At 40.0% G+C, this 17,361-nt stretch overlaps 1 protein-coding gene across 2 annotated transcripts in view; it reads right to left on the reverse strand.

Moving 5' to 3' along the window:
- The window catches only part of slc37a3 (solute carrier family 37 member 3), a 55,782-nt gene that overhangs the window by 11,609 nt on the left and 26,812 nt on the right, over positions 1–17,361 (reverse strand). For both annotated transcript variants that reach the window (XM_034032057.3, XM_034032058.3), the window contains exons 4-8: positions 15,839–15,931; positions 14,999–15,082; positions 14,527–14,672; positions 8,806–8,902; positions 6,869–6,953 (exon numbers count right to left, since the gene is read on the reverse strand). In XM_034032057.3, the coding sequence (XP_033887948.1) occupies positions 6,869–6,953; positions 8,806–8,902; positions 14,527–14,672; positions 14,999–15,082; positions 15,839–15,931 (505 nt within the window). The remainder of the gene's footprint in view (positions 1–6,868; positions 6,954–8,805; positions 8,903–14,526; positions 14,673–14,998; positions 15,083–15,838; positions 15,932–17,361) is intronic.

Here is a 17,361-nt window from a genome sequence, read left to right on the forward strand (position 1 = left end):
TAACAGCGAGTCAAAATAGAAGCAACACGCTGGTGTGTCCCTGTCTAACAGCGAGTCAAAATAGAAGCAACGTGCTGGTGTGTCCCTGTCTAACAGCGAGTCAAAATAGAAGCAACGTGCTGGTGTGTCCCTGTCTAACAGCGAGTCAAAATAGAAGCAACGCGCTGGTGTGTCCCTGTCTAACAGCGAGTCAAAATAGAAGCGAAGCGACACGCTGGTGTGTCCCTGTCTAACAGCGAGTCAAAATAGAAGCAACGCGCTGGTGTGTCCCTGTCTAACAGCGAGTCAAAATAGAAGCGAAGCGACGCGACACGCTGGTGTGTCCCTGTCTAACAGCGAGTCAAAATAGAAGCAACGCGCTGGTGTGTCCCTGTCTAACAGCGAGTCAAAATAGAAGCGAAGCGACGCGACACGCTGGTGTGTCCCTGTCTAACAGCGAGTCAAAATAGAAGCAACGCGCTGGTGTGTCCCTGTCTAACAGCGAGTCAAAATAGAAGCGAAGCGACGCGACACGCTGGTGTGTCCCTGTCTAACAGCGAGTCAAAATAGAAGCAACGCGCTGGTGTGTCCCTGTCTAACAGCGAGTCAAAATAGAAGCGAAGCGACACGCTGGTGTGTCCCTGTCTAACAGCGAGTCAAAATAGAAGCAACGCGCTGGTGTGTCCCTGTCTAACAGCGAATAAAAATAGAAGCAAGGCGACACGCTGGTGTGTCAGTCATCTTGACTGAAGATATTGTTGGAACATTGAAGCAGGGCAGCAACGTGGTTCTCCGAAAGAAGGGAAAAGAGAAGAAAACTTTTTCAGTGAAAATTATGAAGCTTGGTGATAAGCGTTTTTTCTTGCAAATTATATTTTATTGTTGAATACTGGGAAGCTCTCATTTTTTGTTATGTACTGGTGCAATTCATTAATCTTGTACTTTTTATTTTACCAGATGCCGATAAACAAGCTAAATCAAAACCAGAGTTGGAGAGACAGCAGATCAAAAATGACTTTCAGAAGAAAAGAAAAATGAAGCTTTGTAACAATGAAAGCTGCCAGAGGAAGCTCGTCAGTAAGCCAAAGGTACGATGTTATCGGCTACAAATTTTGTATTTAACACCGGACAGTACTAAATTGGGGAGAAAATAACAAAAAAACTAAATTGGCAACTACTAAAATCAAAAAAAAAAAAAAAGACAGATACTAAAAACAATAAAATATGTAGGCTAAATATAGTGCTCAGGTTGTATTGGGCTACTTCAACTCCAAAATAAGAAAACTAAATTTTAAACATTAAATTCCCTTTCAAGATTGTGCTATTTGGAAAGTGTGTGCTACTCCTTATTAGAAAATATGTTTTATTTTTGTGCACAGGCAAATGTCATCGCACAGCTATCTTCGCCGCAACCACCCGACCGCATTTCACCGATGCAGCAGCGAACCCACATTGTACCTGCTTACCCGGCAAAGAACTCCATTCTGAAAAAGCTTGTGCTGCAGAACGAAAAACAGAGAAGCATTAACAGCCTGAAGCAGCAAATTGTACATCTGCATGAAGCAGTCGGATCTGTTACCAAAGTTGCGAAAGAACTCCTTGAACGCATGAAGAGTCGCTATGAGAATGAACCACTGGAGACCAGGTACTATGCAGTGCCACCGTTCTGCCAGACATTGTAATCAACAGCATTAGCCTGGAAAAGGAAGTGGAAATCCATGTCTTGAGTCGAGGAAGAGTGGAAAGATCTGCTGCATTGTTGTTCAGGGCGCTCATTACAACTGAACGGTATCACGAGTGGACAAACAATGTCAATTACGATGGTCCCAGAGGCAAAAAAGGGCTGCCTGTGAACCTGAAGCACATTCTATAGGGATACTTGCGCAGGCGGTTCAGAGTGGAACCAGAGCACAACAAACTCGTAAGGGATCGAATAAACGAAAAGCTCAGAATGCCTAGAAGATCAGACATCATGAAGTGATGTTGTTAAACACTGTGGTGTTTATTGTGTAAAAACAAAGCACTCGTTTTTGTATGCAGATTGTTCAAATAAACATTGTATTCACAGTACATTCTTTATGTGTATTTATTGGGTTTGAAAAATAATCCTTACACACCCCAACGTAACGTAGAACACATTTCTTAACACCCTCCCCCACAACACATTGAAAAGGCGTTGATCCGCCTCCACCCATTCGACAGCATGTGAATCACTTAAATTCCCTTCACCGAGTGTGAAGATTTATTTTTGGCGATTACTGGCACACATCCATAACAGGGAAATATCAAAAGAAAACACGTTGACAAATTAATCCCTTAGTCTAAAAAATGTAAATCAAAACAAGAAACAGCGATTTTCACAATCTCTACAACAAAACTACTTTTTTTTTTTTTTCAAAGAACATTTTCTTTTACACAAAATAATACAAAACATGTTAACTGTAAACATGTAGAAAAAATACATGGAGGCTACGGAGTCTGTAGCCTTCATTAAAAAGAAAAGCTACCGAAATTGGTTTATGCCGGAAGCTGGAACATTACAAAACATTGTCCTTAATTTATATATAGGCCTAAAAAAATATATAGGCCTGTATTTATTAAAAAATAATATTCAACACAAACTATACCGCAAATGAATAGGAATCACAGAGCTGATTTTGTGAATGTGCCAGTTTAAAGCAGACGGGCAATACAGCCTATAACCTATCAGAAGATTAAAAAAGAAATCTCACAAGGGAATTCAGTGATAGTTTCTAAAGAAAACAGCAGGCATTTTTATTAAAGTGCACGTGTTTATTCGATTTGTCAAATTCTTGTTCTTAAAAAGCTCCACATGGGGTTTGTGTTTGTCTGCGCAGGAGTGGGAACACAGCGTTTGGAGTGTGGAACGACGAGTAAGAGAATGAAACAGACCAGTGAATGAAGCAGACCAGTGAATGAAACAGACCAGTGAATGAAGCAGACCAGTGAATGAAGCAGACCAGTGAATGAAGCAGACCAGTGAATGAAGCAGACCAGTGAATGAAGCATCCCGACTCAGTATCGGGCTGATATGCCAGTGTTGAATAATGAAGCGGCTTGAGTGTTTTTAGCCTGGAGGTAGCCGACAGGAATTTAGGAAGTGAAACAGAATAGACTATACTATAATAGAGATGCTGGTTTCTCTCTCTCTGTCTGTATCTCTGTGTTCCCTCCCTTGCCATGACATTGTGTGTGTGTGTGTTTTTTTTTTTTTTTATAGACCACAATATTTTGTTTTTTTGTATTGAAAGTTTTCCTGTGTCCTTAAAAATGCATATTCCCTCTATTCGCTGGGTAGAAGTGTTGTTGCACTTTAATAGATGACCTCATTAATATGAACCTTGATTAACCGTTCGAAATTTATCGCACTGAACTGGTGTAGTTGCTCTACATTCTGTGATATTTTGGAATTAAAGGTATGTGTTTTCTGTTTCTGTACGCTCCTGTGACCAGTTTTAATTCTAAGAATGGAAATAAATACATTTTTATAAATTGTGTTTCTGCTTTAAAAACAAAAACCAAAAAACTATTGTATCATGTATATTACTACGACTAATGTTATTGTAGTAATACAGTAATATATGAACATGATAAAATAGCGTGTCCACGCACAAATCACGTTGTTTATTATCGGGATCTGCAATACAGGAAATCGACCGAAACTGCAGCTTTCTCTCTCAGAAAGTTTCTGAATGGTGTTTGCAGCAAAACCACCAGACCATGCTGTTTACTCTTTTAAAAAAAGAAAACACACACACCACACACACAAGACAGAGGTTTTAAAACGCATCGATTACTTTGACCACATACAGTGCCTTGCGAAAGTATTCGGCCCCCTTGAACTTTGCGACCTTTTGCCACATTTCAGGCTTCAAACATAAAGATATGAAACTGTAATTTTTTGTGAAGAATCAACAACAAGTGGGACACAATCATGAAGTGGAACGAAATTTATTGGATATTTCAAACTTTTTTAACAAATAAAAAACTGAAAAATTGGGCGTGCAAAATTATTCAGCCCCCTTAAGTTAATACTTTGTAGCGCCACCTTTTGCTGCGATTACAGCTGTAAGTCGCTTGGGGTATGTCTCTATCAGTTTTGCACATCGAGAGACTGAAATTTTTGCCCATTCCTCCTTGCACAACAGCTCGAGCTCAGTGAGGTTGGATGGAGAGCATTTGTGAACAGCAGTTTTCAGTTCTTTCCACAGATTCTCGATTGGATTCAGGTCTGGGCTTTGACTTGGCCATTCTAACACCTGGATATGTTTATTTGTGAACCATTCCATTGTAGATTTTGCTTTATGTTTTGGATCATTGTCTTGTTGGAAGACAAATCTCCGTCCCAGTCTCAGGTCTTTTGCAGACTCCATCAGGTTTTCTTCCAGAATGGTCCTGTATTTGGCTCCATCCATCTTCCCATCAATTTTAACCATCTTCCCTGTCCCTGCTGAAGAAAAGCAGGCCCAAAACCATGATGCTGCCACCACCATGTTTGACAGTGGGGATGGTGTGTTCAGGGTGATGAGCTGTGTTGCTTTTACGCCAAACATAACATTTTGCATTGTTGCCAAAAAGTTCGATTTTGGTTTCATCTGACCAGAGCACCTTCTTCCACATGTTTGGTGTGTCTCCCAGGTGGCTTGTGGCAAACTGTAAACGACACTTTTTATGGATATCTTTAAGAAATGGCTTTCTTCTTGCCACTCTTCCATAAAGGCCAGATTTGTGCAGTATACAACTGATTGTTGTCCTATGGACAGAGTCTCCCACCTCAGCTGTAGATCTCTGCAGTTCATCCAGAGTGATCATGGGCCTCTTGGCTGCATCTCTGATCAGTCTTCTCCTTGTATGAGCTGAAAGTTTAGAGGGACGGCCAGGTCTTGGTAGATTTGCAGTGGTCTGATACTCCTTCCATTTCAATATTATCGCTTGCACAGTGCTCCTTGGAATGTTTAAAGCTTGGGAAATCTTTTTGTATCCAAATCCGGCTTTAAACTTCTCCACAACAGTATCTCGGACCTGCCTGGTGTGTTACTTGTTCTTCATGATGCTCTCTGCGCTTTAAACGGACCTCTGAGACTATCACAGTGCAGGTGCATTTATACAGACACTTGATTACACACAGGTGGATTCTATTTATCATCATTAGTCATTTAGGTCAACATTGGATCATTCAGAGATCCTCACTGAACTTCTGGAGAGAGTTTGCTGCACTGAAAGTAAAGGGGCTGAATAATTTTGCACGCCCAATTTTTCAGTTTTTTATTTGTTAAAAAAGTTTGAAATATCCAATAAATTTCGTTCCACTTCATGATTGTGTCCCACTTGTTGTTGATTCTTCACAAAAAATTACAGTTTCATATCTTTATGTTTGAAGCCTGAAATGTGGCAAAAGGTCGCAAAGTTCAAGGGGGCCGAATACTTTCGCAAGGCACTGTAAATTAGTTGATGTCACACTAAAGAAGCGCATTTTATATTTATTTTGCACCCTTGCGCCATCTGGTGGCTGACTAGCGTAGTGATCTTTTTTTTTTACATCCTTGTCAGAAAATAAGTGGTTTTAAGCCGCGGTATGTTTGCCATGTCGTACCGCGTTTGTACCGTGATGTCGGGCGACCACAATCTGCCTCCCACTGTATCTGTATCCATTTCAACTGTACAACGCTGTGTAAGAAAAAAAAAACTCTCCAAAATAACAACGGCTCGAGAAAGCTTGTCCTTGAGTTCCACAATACTGTAGCGTGCACGGGGTAGGGGTCAGGGCTGGTAGGTGGCACAATCAAATATGAAGACATACACCCGATACCAGCTCCTGCTGCGTGAGAAACCCCTGCCTGTGTATTGTACGTTACAATACATTTGGAAAATAGGGTTTTTTTGGGAAATGAAAATGAAAAGTGAACACAAAAAGAGGTTGTCAAAACAATGCTACAAAATAGTACATGGAAAACGTTCCACCTGTGCAGCTGTGAGGTGACCGAGCACTGTGTTCTGGTTCTCGCCCTGACCCTTTGGCAAGTCTGAGTCGCCTACTATGTTTCAACTTCCATTTTCATAACACATTGTTTTAAGCATTTAGATTGCAATATTACTGCATCACAAAGTCAAATACTGCAGCCATTTTAGGTGAAATACAAAAATAAAAAAATAAACCTTGGAAGAAAGAAGCGTTAGTGGCAGAATGACATGGGAGAAATGAATGGAAGGACAAAGAGCTCCTGTAATAGGGTTTCTTTGTGGGATGATGAACTCCCAGTCTCCATGTTGCTTGGTCAGGAGAAAGAAATCAATCTCTTACCCAGAGATCACTGATGTAATCCTTTTTGAAGTGAAAGCCAGTGTTCCTCTTCCATAAAACCACACACATATCCTAATCATTGGCATATTTAAAAAAATAATACAGTAAAGAAAAGAGGGGGAAGGTGGGTTGGATACAGGTGTGTGGAGTTCATCATCCTATGAAGAAACCACATTACAGGTAATCTTTGTCTTCGTACCTAGTATGATGAACGTGTGAACTATCCCAAAGGATGAAGACAAGAGGGTGGTAGGCTTAGATGTTAATATTCGCAATCCTGATATATTGTTCTATCGAAAAATCATTTCATCTCGATAACAGACTTACATGCACATAGCATGGTACTAGACCGACATAGCGAACGGAAGTGCATAACAGCTAGTGTTTATGGGATGACTTCATGAGATTAAAATACCCCGTAAAACAGTATAACCAGTTCACATCATTAATCTGGACAAAAGCAGCAAAACATGATGGCAGCGTTGTTGTTGCTGTAGTCTTTTCTGTCCACTGTCCTGTATAAATGCTGGACAGAGTTAGTTTTTGTAACCTGTCACTTCCACTCACCCAGTTCCTCAGGGGAGCTCAGGAGGCCGAAGAACACGACCACACCGCCAGCAAACTGCACGGACGAGGTGACCAGGAAGGCGTACTGAAACAGCAAACAGAACAGTGACTGAGACAGGAGAACAGGACAGTTACTATCAAAGGGTTACAATTCACCTTGTGGTATTCAAAAAAAACATGCCCTTTACCGTTCCCCATCTTGTACGTACTGTGCCTGTATATTTTAAACAATCACAATACTTTTGATATTTATGGGTCATAAAATCAGCAGGGGAATACATCTTTTGGGCCAATATCAATTTCAATGTGAGCATCACTGTGGATTACGGTGAAAGACAAAGTCACTGGAATACTGTATGTACAAAAGGGATACTGCACAGGTAAGGTAATGTAAATACTGTGTTCTGTAACCTTTTAAAAGGTTCTGGAATTTAAAACTAGACAAAAGATAGAAGTAACATACATTTTCACAAGGGGTATATCTTCAGGAAGACAGGGGACTCAGTATTAAAGTATGCAAGGACAAAGAGCTTGTAGTCCAGCCTTCCTGGTCAAAGCCAAGTCACACGTTTTCTGTCAGGTCAAATTTGTTCAATAATTGGCCCCAATTACAAAACATTCTGATTAAGTAAACATTCTCCTGTTCAACTGTGTTAGAGAGAATTAGATCTTCTTAGACAGCACTTTAAACATTCCTTAAAATCGTCTAAAGTTTTGTGAATAGGATCAACAAAAACAAGCTGTTTTAATGAGTTGCTGACACTGAAGTGATTTCTTGAACACATTCAAATGGATTTGAAATGGAATTATGTAGTATCTAAAAGGGAAGTGATATTTGGACAGCATGTCTTTACTCAAGCATACCTATATACCCACTTTGCTTTTTGTAGACAATGTTTAAAAGAGCAAGTGGCTTCAAATTAATTTTCAACAACAAATACAGTGGGTTTTATTTTTTGATAATTCAGTGTGAAGTTGCTTTTAACTAAAAGACAATACCAAAAGACACCTTAGTGATGAACTGTAGGCTTAGGCTATATTGTATAAAACGAAGTTGCAGGCTAACCCAGTTTGGAGTCAAATAAGTAAATCAGAGACCGCTCTCCCAGGGGAATCTAACTGACAACCACATTATCAACATAAAAATGTAATAACAGATTATGGCACGTCACCCAAAGGAAGCATATTGATGCCAAACAAAAATCTGACATGGAATCGACCTGTGAAGTGCATCTGCATTTAATGTTACACAAACTGAAGAGCAGCCACCAATAGAGGTTATAAAACATAGGCAATAACATAGTCAATAACACTGTCAATAATATAGCTAATAATAATAATAATAATAATAATAATAATAATAATAATAATAATAATAAGTCAATATTATAGCTAATAATAATAATAATAATAATAATAATAATAATAATAATAATAATAATAATAATAATAATAATAGTCAATAACAGTCAATATAGCTAATATAAATAATAATATAGTCAATAACACAGTCACTAACATAGTTTGATTGCTCTTCGGTACTAGTTGCCTGCAGTAGACACATATAACACAGGATAGATCAGCTCAAGTCTTTCTAGAAGCAAGATCCAGTCAGCACTATTACAAAAACACTTTTGCTGATCCAGCCTACATTACATACAGTACATCTATGACAGACAACTAGAACTAAAGAGCTGCTCCTGATACCACACACACACACACACACACACACACACACAAACACAAAACCCCATAACAGTTGAGCAAGAACAAACAGAACAACTCTGAATGACCTCAAACCTCGTTAAAAGATAAGGAACAGTAAACAGTATTATCATGACACCTACATGATACAGTTGCAAGCCCTGCCTCCTAATACTGCTGATACCAGCCTAGTTCCTGCAGCCCCTACAATGCACCCATGTCTTCCTACCCACCTCATATCCGTATTTCAGCACGCAGGAGGCCAGGAAAGCTCCCAGGATGTTCCCGACAGAGGCACAGGCGCTCCACATTCCAAAAATGAAGCCTCGGCTAGAGGGGAGGGATAGACAAGAACACGACTTGAGAGAAATTATTTCAAGACCCAAAAGTCAGCCTCAAATTGCATTTCAACCACTCTCACATTACTTTTATGATATAGCTGGCTTCAAGACTGTAATCTTGCATTTTCTTTGTTACCATAAATAAACTAGATTATAAATTATACAACAACCGGGCACTGCTCTCCCAGTGTTCTCTATGTCAGGTCAGCCATTCTGTTATAACCAGGGGTTCACTGGTATGCAGATACGCATGCAAACCAATACAAAAATGCAGACTTACATTTTAGTACATTTTAACAGGAAAGCATTCTTCATAAAGGCAGCGAGGGTGCTCACGACTGCAAGGTGACCCATACCTGCCTCACCTCTAGTTTCTTCCAGGTTTTCTATTCAGTTTCAGGGTCTGTGGGCTCTGTCCGTGATCTCTGGGTACTGAGCTGATCATAATTAAATACCAGTCCCCGTATTTCACTTAAGACCAGAGGGTTCCAATTTAACTACAGTCCTTGCTAGCGCTATCATTGGCTGCTTCAAGTTTTTTATTTAAAAAATGGAAAGTGACAGGTGGAACCACTCTAGATCATAACATCAATACTTCTCTTTTAACAGGCACTTGAAACAACCAATGATAACAGGGATCTCTATTAAGCCGTCCATTCAGAGAAGAGGGATGTAGTTTTGGGGAGTGGCATTGTGGAAGCTCGTTAATGCTTCGATTCCCAAACCGAGTGCGGATGAGAGGCAGTGTCGATGTTTGAAAGCTGGTACGTTTAAATAAAAAAAAAAATACATTTACTTAACCATTTTACTTAAAATAATATATATCCTTCTATAAATACCATTGTGTCAAGCTAACGTGTTTAACAACACTAATGAAGTGTTTGGGTTTTTGCTTCTGAATCCCTAGGACGGGAATATTGTAGGATATTGAAATAAACAGAGAATGCAAGATGATTTGTTAATAACCAGCATTCCAGACTCCTACTTAAGCATTCATAAACTATTGCTGTGGTCTCTGACACGTAGGAACAATTGTCTTGAACTAATAACTATTTTTGATATAAATGCATATTTGGACTAATCTCTTGGATTAAGTTTTGATCACACAGCAACAGAACCGCATGTTGAACTTTTAACTGGTGCAACTTCCGGGGGCTCCCGAGTGGCGCATCCAGTAAAGGCGCTCCGCGCGGAGTGCAGGATGTGCCCTATAGCCTGGAGATCGCAGGTTCGAATCCAGGCTATGTCACAGCTGACCGTGACCGGGAGTTCCTAGGGGCGGCGCACAATTGGCCGAGCGCTGCCCGGGTAGGGAGAGCTTAGGTCGGCAGGGGAATCCACGGCTCACCGCGCATCAGCGACCCCTGTGGCCGATAGGGCGCCTGTGGCTCTGCAGCGGAGCCACCAGATCTGTGTTGTCCTCCGGCACTATAGGTCTGGTGGCATTGCTGTGGATCTGCAGTGCGAAAAATGACGGCTTGGCAGGAGCATGTTTCGGAGGACGTGTGTTCCAGCCGCCGTTTCCCCGAGTCGGCGGGGGGGTTGCGAGCGGTGAGCCGGGGATACAGATAATAATTGGGCATGCTAAATTGGGGTGAAAACCGGGGTAAAATAATTGGCGACGACTAAATTTAAAAAAAAAAAAAAAAAAAAAACTGGAGCAACTTCCAGGCACACAGCACAAAGGAGCTCTGTGAGCTCTTTGACCAGTGGACTTTAACTGAACCCGGCACAAAGGGCCTCTACAGGATCGCAAATAGATAGCATTTGACCAGGATTTATGGAGGAAAAAGAAAGCTGAAAACAGTGCAAAGAAGGATCATGAGACAATTTAGTCATCCCAGGCAGGATGAGGAAATCCATTATCTGACACAATGGAAGACAGTAGGGGTAATGCACAGACCTTTACTTGAAAGTCCTATAAGACCTGGCATCTTGCAGCCAGAATTTTGAATTGGTTTCCGAGTCTAACATGGCTCCATAAGAGAAGTTACCGTGAACCTTTAATGCTGCTGGACTGCAAGAAGTTTCTGTACCCTGCAATAAACTAACGTCAAAGAATGCTCTGTGTTCGGACTCCGTTGAAAGGAAAGAGGGATGTCTAAAAGTCTGTTTATCTGTGTGTCAAAAAGAACACTCCCTGGCTCTGAGACTAGCTTCTGCTTTCCAGTCGTAAGCACAGCATATCGAGACTGTGTCAGCCTTCAGAGAAAGAAGAAACACACAGGCAGTGTACTGAAACCCCAACTTGGGTTTGAAGATAAAGGAACACACGGGAAGTGTGCGGAGCCCCAACTTGGGTTTGAAGATAAAGGAACACACGGGAAGTGTGCGGAGCCCCAACTTGGGTTTGAAGATAAAGGAACACACGGGAAGTGTGCGGAGCCCCAACTTGCGTTTGAAGATTTGTTGCAACAAACTGAACTACAACGTAAGATTTATTCTAAGACTTTCGGGTCTTCTTCAAGGAACCGTTGAGTAGAATTTCAGTACCTTTCCCTTGTGGAACTAGAGTAATTAAGTGTAATTGCAAACATGTAAAGTTGATAAAACAGTTATGTTAATTTGCACTTTTAATGCACGTATGAAAAACCTTGTTAAGAGTAACTATAAGCTGCTTAACTCATATTGATCATATGAAGTGCTTGTTTGAAAGTCAGTGGTGTAACTGAGTCACAAAAATTGGGACTCGAGTCGGGCCGAGTCAGAGGGGTAAGACTCGAGTTGAGTCGAGTCTTTGACATGACAGTTTGATTTAATCAGATTCATTTTACAGGAGATTAGCAATCTACAAGTAAAAAGAAAAGAATTTCAATTAAAATTATAAAATTGAGATGGGTCATACTTGCCCCACTGTTGTTCACCATTAAAGGTACAAGGTTTCTGCCTTGTGTTTTGTCTCTCCCATTTCAGTGAATTAATGATTCCATGGCATAAATTTTGTTATTGACCATACAGAGGCCCTTTTACCTATGCTCAACTGGGTTGGATGTACCGTAATGGATACCACAAAACAAAAGAGTGAATTTAACCATTTACAATTTTACTGATGGTTTTCACTTTTCCTCAACAGTGAAACTTCCTGATAGTTTTTTTTCAAATACCTTAACCATATGAAAAGGACATTTTGTGGCATTAGGAGGCTGTGGGGTCTAGTGGTTAAAGAAAAGGGCTTGTAACCAGGAGGTCCCCGGTTCAAATCCCACCTCAGCCACTGACTCATTGTGTGACCCTGAGCAAGTCACTTAACCTCCTTGTGCTCCATCTTTCAGGTGAGATGTTGTACTAAGTGACTCTGCAGCTGATGCATAGTTCACACACCCTTGTCTCTGTAAGTCGCCTTGGATAAAGCGTCTGCTAAATAAACAAATAATAATAATTTAATATTTGATAGAGATATTGCTTCTAGGCCTTAAAACATAGCAGTTACAAAGGAAAAACAGTCCAAGTAATGCAACTGAAGCGAAATTAGAGTTTTAAAACCATTGCAGACTCGCACACATATACTCCAGTTCAAAATCAATACTCAACCGAATTTGCTTAATATTACAGAAAGAAATGTATCTTGAAAGGCTAAAGAGTTTAGTATAATAAATGTGTGTTACAAAATATGTAATTTTCATTATTTTCAGATAAAAAAGGGTCACTAATACATAAAAATAGCGAAAATATTTCACAAAACACATCGCACCATAAACCCATTAACCATCTATACTTAGCACAATAAAATTTCAGCTGTGTGTAAATAAAATCATCAATGTAGTTAAAATGCACAAACGTACAGTAATACTAAGGAGGTCAATTGTATTTTGAATAACCGTACTAACGTAAAAGACTGGTATTGTAGCTGCGGACTCATAAACAAATACCCCAGCAGTGCAAACAAACACTTTTTTTTTTTTTTTTTTTTACAGGTGTAATAATTGATCTGTTCACCCACTATGACAAAATTCACAGACCACTTAAATTCTTTGAAAACAATGCAGTTCCGTCCTCAACCTCCTTTAGTCTGGCAATGTTGATTGTGCCTATTCCCAAAATCACGCTGCTGTGGTCTAGTCTGTCCATTTTCGTTTATGAATTTATTCTTTAAAAAAGCAAAACATTTTTAACCAAACTAACTCTAAAACATCTATCCAGCATGCAAAGCCGTATATATATATATATAATTAATCAAAACACATCTAGAGCTGATAAACTCAATTCTGGAATCTGGAAAACAAAGATGACAGTGTCATTGATCATTCATCTGTAGAAAAAATAAATACAAATTATTAAAGCTCCAGAGGGTTGTTTTGTGTGTTCATTACAACTCTGTTGAAAGTATACTTCTGTAATTGTTATTGAACAATTATAGTCCAGCATTAGCTGTGACCTGCTACTAAGAAATTGTGTTTGAACAAGGGTTAGTTTGCATGTAAGCAATAGAGGCAGAGGGACTGTCTGTGTGGCTCAGCAAGGAACTGTCAGCAGAGTGACATCATCACAGGCTGAAAAGTCTGTGCAGGCTAGGCTGAGATCGATGCCGAAGAGTTAATGTACAGTGCTGGAATGATGTGTTGAATCTAGACTGAACAATAGTATTTAATGAATTAGTATTAACTCTTACTGTATTGGCGTGTATGTTGAACTGTTACCTCAATGATTTTCTATCTGTACCATTAGTATTATTATATAATAAACTGAGACCTCATCATGATTATCATGAGGTCTTAATTAATACTCAGATTATTTAATAGATAAATAATAGATTGTCTTTATTTAGTCGGTGATCTAATATGGTAATGGTCAAATAGTATCCATTCAGGTTAATTAACACACAGAAATTATTTAAATAATTATTAAACAAACTAATGTGATTAGCCCCACACACTGTCATCCAATTGTTTGAACGGTCAGAGGAGGAGGTGGAGCCAGACAGCGATTTGGATGATGACCCCTCATTTTGGTGTGTACCAAACCATTTCTACTGCTACTCACGTGAGAACCCAATGATAAATGCTATGTGAACCCCTGGTTATAACTCAATAACAGAAAAGATGACTTATTTATGACATCTGTTCTAAAACCTTTGCTTACTGATGAAACAAGCCCTGCTATTCAAAAATCCTTCAGTGGACTATAATGATTATTTCAGACAAACAGAGGTAAATAAATAACTTAAAAAACTTGTAGTATACTACTGATAACGACATTGCTGTAGAGTGTTCTTCTGTAATAATGAAACTCCCTCGTTTAAACAACGCCCTCAACCATTGGTCCTGGGTTTTATTGATTTGTTATTATTGGGTTGTAATGGGCTACCTAGTCATGTTGTTGAAGGAGGCTCTTCTTCACACAGAGATTGGTGAAGGGATGGAATGGGTTACCTAGTCATGTTGCTGAGGCAGAATCACATGGATCCTTTCAGACAACTAAGAAAGTTGTGAGATCAATCAGATACTAGGAACCGGACAAGCTTAGATGGGCTGAATGGCCTCCTCTCATTTGTAATTTTTGTATGTTCTTATAACTGGTGTAACAATATGCCTTCCCACTGTTAACATTAATAAACACCCAAAATGTTGTATACAGTCAGGTATACTATACCGACAAATACACTGGAGACAGTACCCTGCTTTTCCAAACCAGTTCCCCATGACAGCCACCACGCACGGCCAGCAAGTTGACTGCAGTAATCCGTTGAGCCCCCAGAGGCTGCAGTAGAAGTAGACATTGTAGAAATGAAACCATTCCGTCAAGGTTCCGAAAACAAACTCCTAGCAGGGAGAAGAGAAGAGGGTGGGTGAGAAGAGCGTTCGCAAGATCAACTAAAACTCCCAAAAGCCATGAAACACAAGGAAACCTGAAGACAACTTGTCATACAACGGTCTATAGGGGACATTATCTGTATAAAGAAATATGTGAGTGCTCATTTGAGAAACAAGAAAAGAGTTTTAAAATGTCACAAAATCAACAAGTTACTTCAGTAGTAGCCTTAGGTTTCATAGGTTGATTAGCAGTTTTTTAGATAAGCCAAACTTATAGCTGGGTAGAAAAATAAGCTTAATGTGAATTAATTAGTAACATGAAGTCCTATGCTCACCACAGCTGCAGAACAGCATAACCCGCAGGACAGAACATATCGCAAGTTCAGCCGGTCTCCAATGATGCCACTGATGAAGAGGCCCTGGTGGAATGGGAAACAGGACAGCTTTGATACTGCAAACCAGTACAGGGGTGGGGGAGAGGAGGCGAGCAAGAGCACACAGAAAAATACCATATAGTTCATTCAATAGTAATCAAGTTACAAAACAAGGAAAAAGACGATTATATACTGTACATACCTAGTATCATGTAGCAGAGTTTACAAGATTACTGCTTTATGTAAATGGTTGGTTTTGAACAATAGTATAGCATGGTTTATAAAACAGCAAGAATAGAGGGAGCTTATTGGCGAACAAGCGTTCCAACCTGAGCAAACATGTCATAACACCAGCACAGCTTGGAACGAAAGTTGGATTTACTTATATTGTAATTTATTTACTGCATTTATATAACTTTTGTATAAAAAGTGCACCACAAAGCACTGTACAGTACATAACAAAAAAAAAAATAACAAACCACAATACATGTGTATAGCATGTCACACATACAACTGCCAGAGTCAGACCAATTAAAGAACAGATTTAAATAACAGTATGCACATAATACAAAAGCAGCAATTTTAAAAGTTACGTTAAAACTCACTAAGATAAGAAAGCCATTTTATAAAAGTGTGTTTTTAATCTTGACTTGAAAACTGTAACGGTCCCAGCTTCCCTGACAAACAAAGGCAGAGCATTCCATAATTTCAAAGCTCTACCTCTCGTGTTGCTTTTGTTGACCCTAGTAATAACCAGCAGCCCCGCATCATGTGACCTCAGAGTGCCGTGTCGTTACTCACCACAGCATAAGAAAAGAGGAAGATGGTGTCCAAGGCTCCCAAAAAGAGAGTGGCTTCCTGTGGGTCTGGAAATAACTGGTTCTCATTCCATACCTGCATTTGACAAATACAACAAAATACAAGAAGGTCTTATTACTGTTGTGATGGAATATACATTCCTAACTGGAATCTGGAGGCTTCAGGGCCCTGGGGTTAAGAAGATGTCCTCCATCTTGCTAAATGTGAAGGTACTAGGAGGCCATGTTGGTGAAAGCCTCCTAAATTGTATAATGAATTGGGTAACAATGTATGTCAATTGAATAATTGTTTGACCTTCAAAAGCACAAATGGAGGAAATGTGTGGTTGAAGAAAATTGGGGGGAGAGAGAAAAAAAAAAAAAACTAAAATCAAACAGCAAAGAAACTTGTGTTTTGGTTGGTGGTAAGTGACAAAGAAATACTCATCTCCGCGTACAGGAACACCTCCTAAGAGAACACTTCACCTAAGAGAACACCCTTGTGGGGAAACAGATTTTTCCCCATTGTAAATGCTGCAGCTAAAGGAACAGGAACTTTGCTTAAATGAACACCCACAGCAGGGGATCTTCATCCGAGTCAGGCCAGCTACTTGTTGCAAAAGATGACTCCAAATGACGACGTCAAGGCTTACCTACTAGCCTTTGAGAGGACAGCGGAAAGGGAGGCCTGGCCATCAGAACAGTTGACTTGCACTGTTGCTCTGTTCCTGAGCAGGGAGGCGCAGAAAGCTTATTCCGACCTGGAGCCAGCTGCAGCTGCTGACTACATTTTGCTCAAGTCCAAAACATTGACCAGTGTGGGTGTCACTCCTGTGGTTAGAGCACAACGCTTCCATACCTGGAGGTATATTGAAGGAAAAGTACAGAGGTTGCAGCTGTTTGATTTAATTAATTTAGTCCAAAGATGGTTAAAACCATAAAAATCTACAGTTCAGCTCGTGTGATCGAGCTACTGGTCCTGGACAGTTTTTCTTGAAGTTTATCTTGAAGTGGGTGGCTCAAGGCGATCCCCAAACCACCAACGAGCCACAGCGATGGACACTGTCAGAACCACTTCCCCTACAGCGACAAGCAGCACTGGCGTGCCCTGAACCTGAAGTCCCAGACTACTGGAGGTACCGGCAAGACTGAATTTGGGCACGGGGGCGCTGAAGAGCAGTCTGAGACCGTGAAGGGGTGGGAAAGGTACACAGTACAATGATGGTATAGTTAAAAAAAAGGTTCCATGCTGGGAAAATACAGTGTTTCAATTGCTATGGCTGGGGTCATATTGCAAGGGATTGTCCTAATATCAAATGTAATATGATTAATACAGTCAGCAATTTATTTACTGCACCGGCCATCATAGAACATGTAATACCTGTGGAAATAGAAGGTAAAAATACGGTAGCTTCTCTTGATTCAGGGTGTCGTGTCCGCTGAATGTAATGGGAAACTTTGAGCTTGTGAACCAGTCTGAAGTCTGTATTGTTTGTATTCACAGGGATATAAAAACTTACCCAGCTA

This window comes from Acipenser ruthenus, chromosome 14 (genome assembly GCF_902713425.1).
Source record: "Acipenser ruthenus chromosome 14, fAciRut3.2 maternal haplotype, whole genome shotgun sequence".
NCBI classification, from domain to species: domain Eukaryota; kingdom Metazoa; phylum Chordata; class Actinopteri; order Acipenseriformes; family Acipenseridae; genus Acipenser; species Acipenser ruthenus.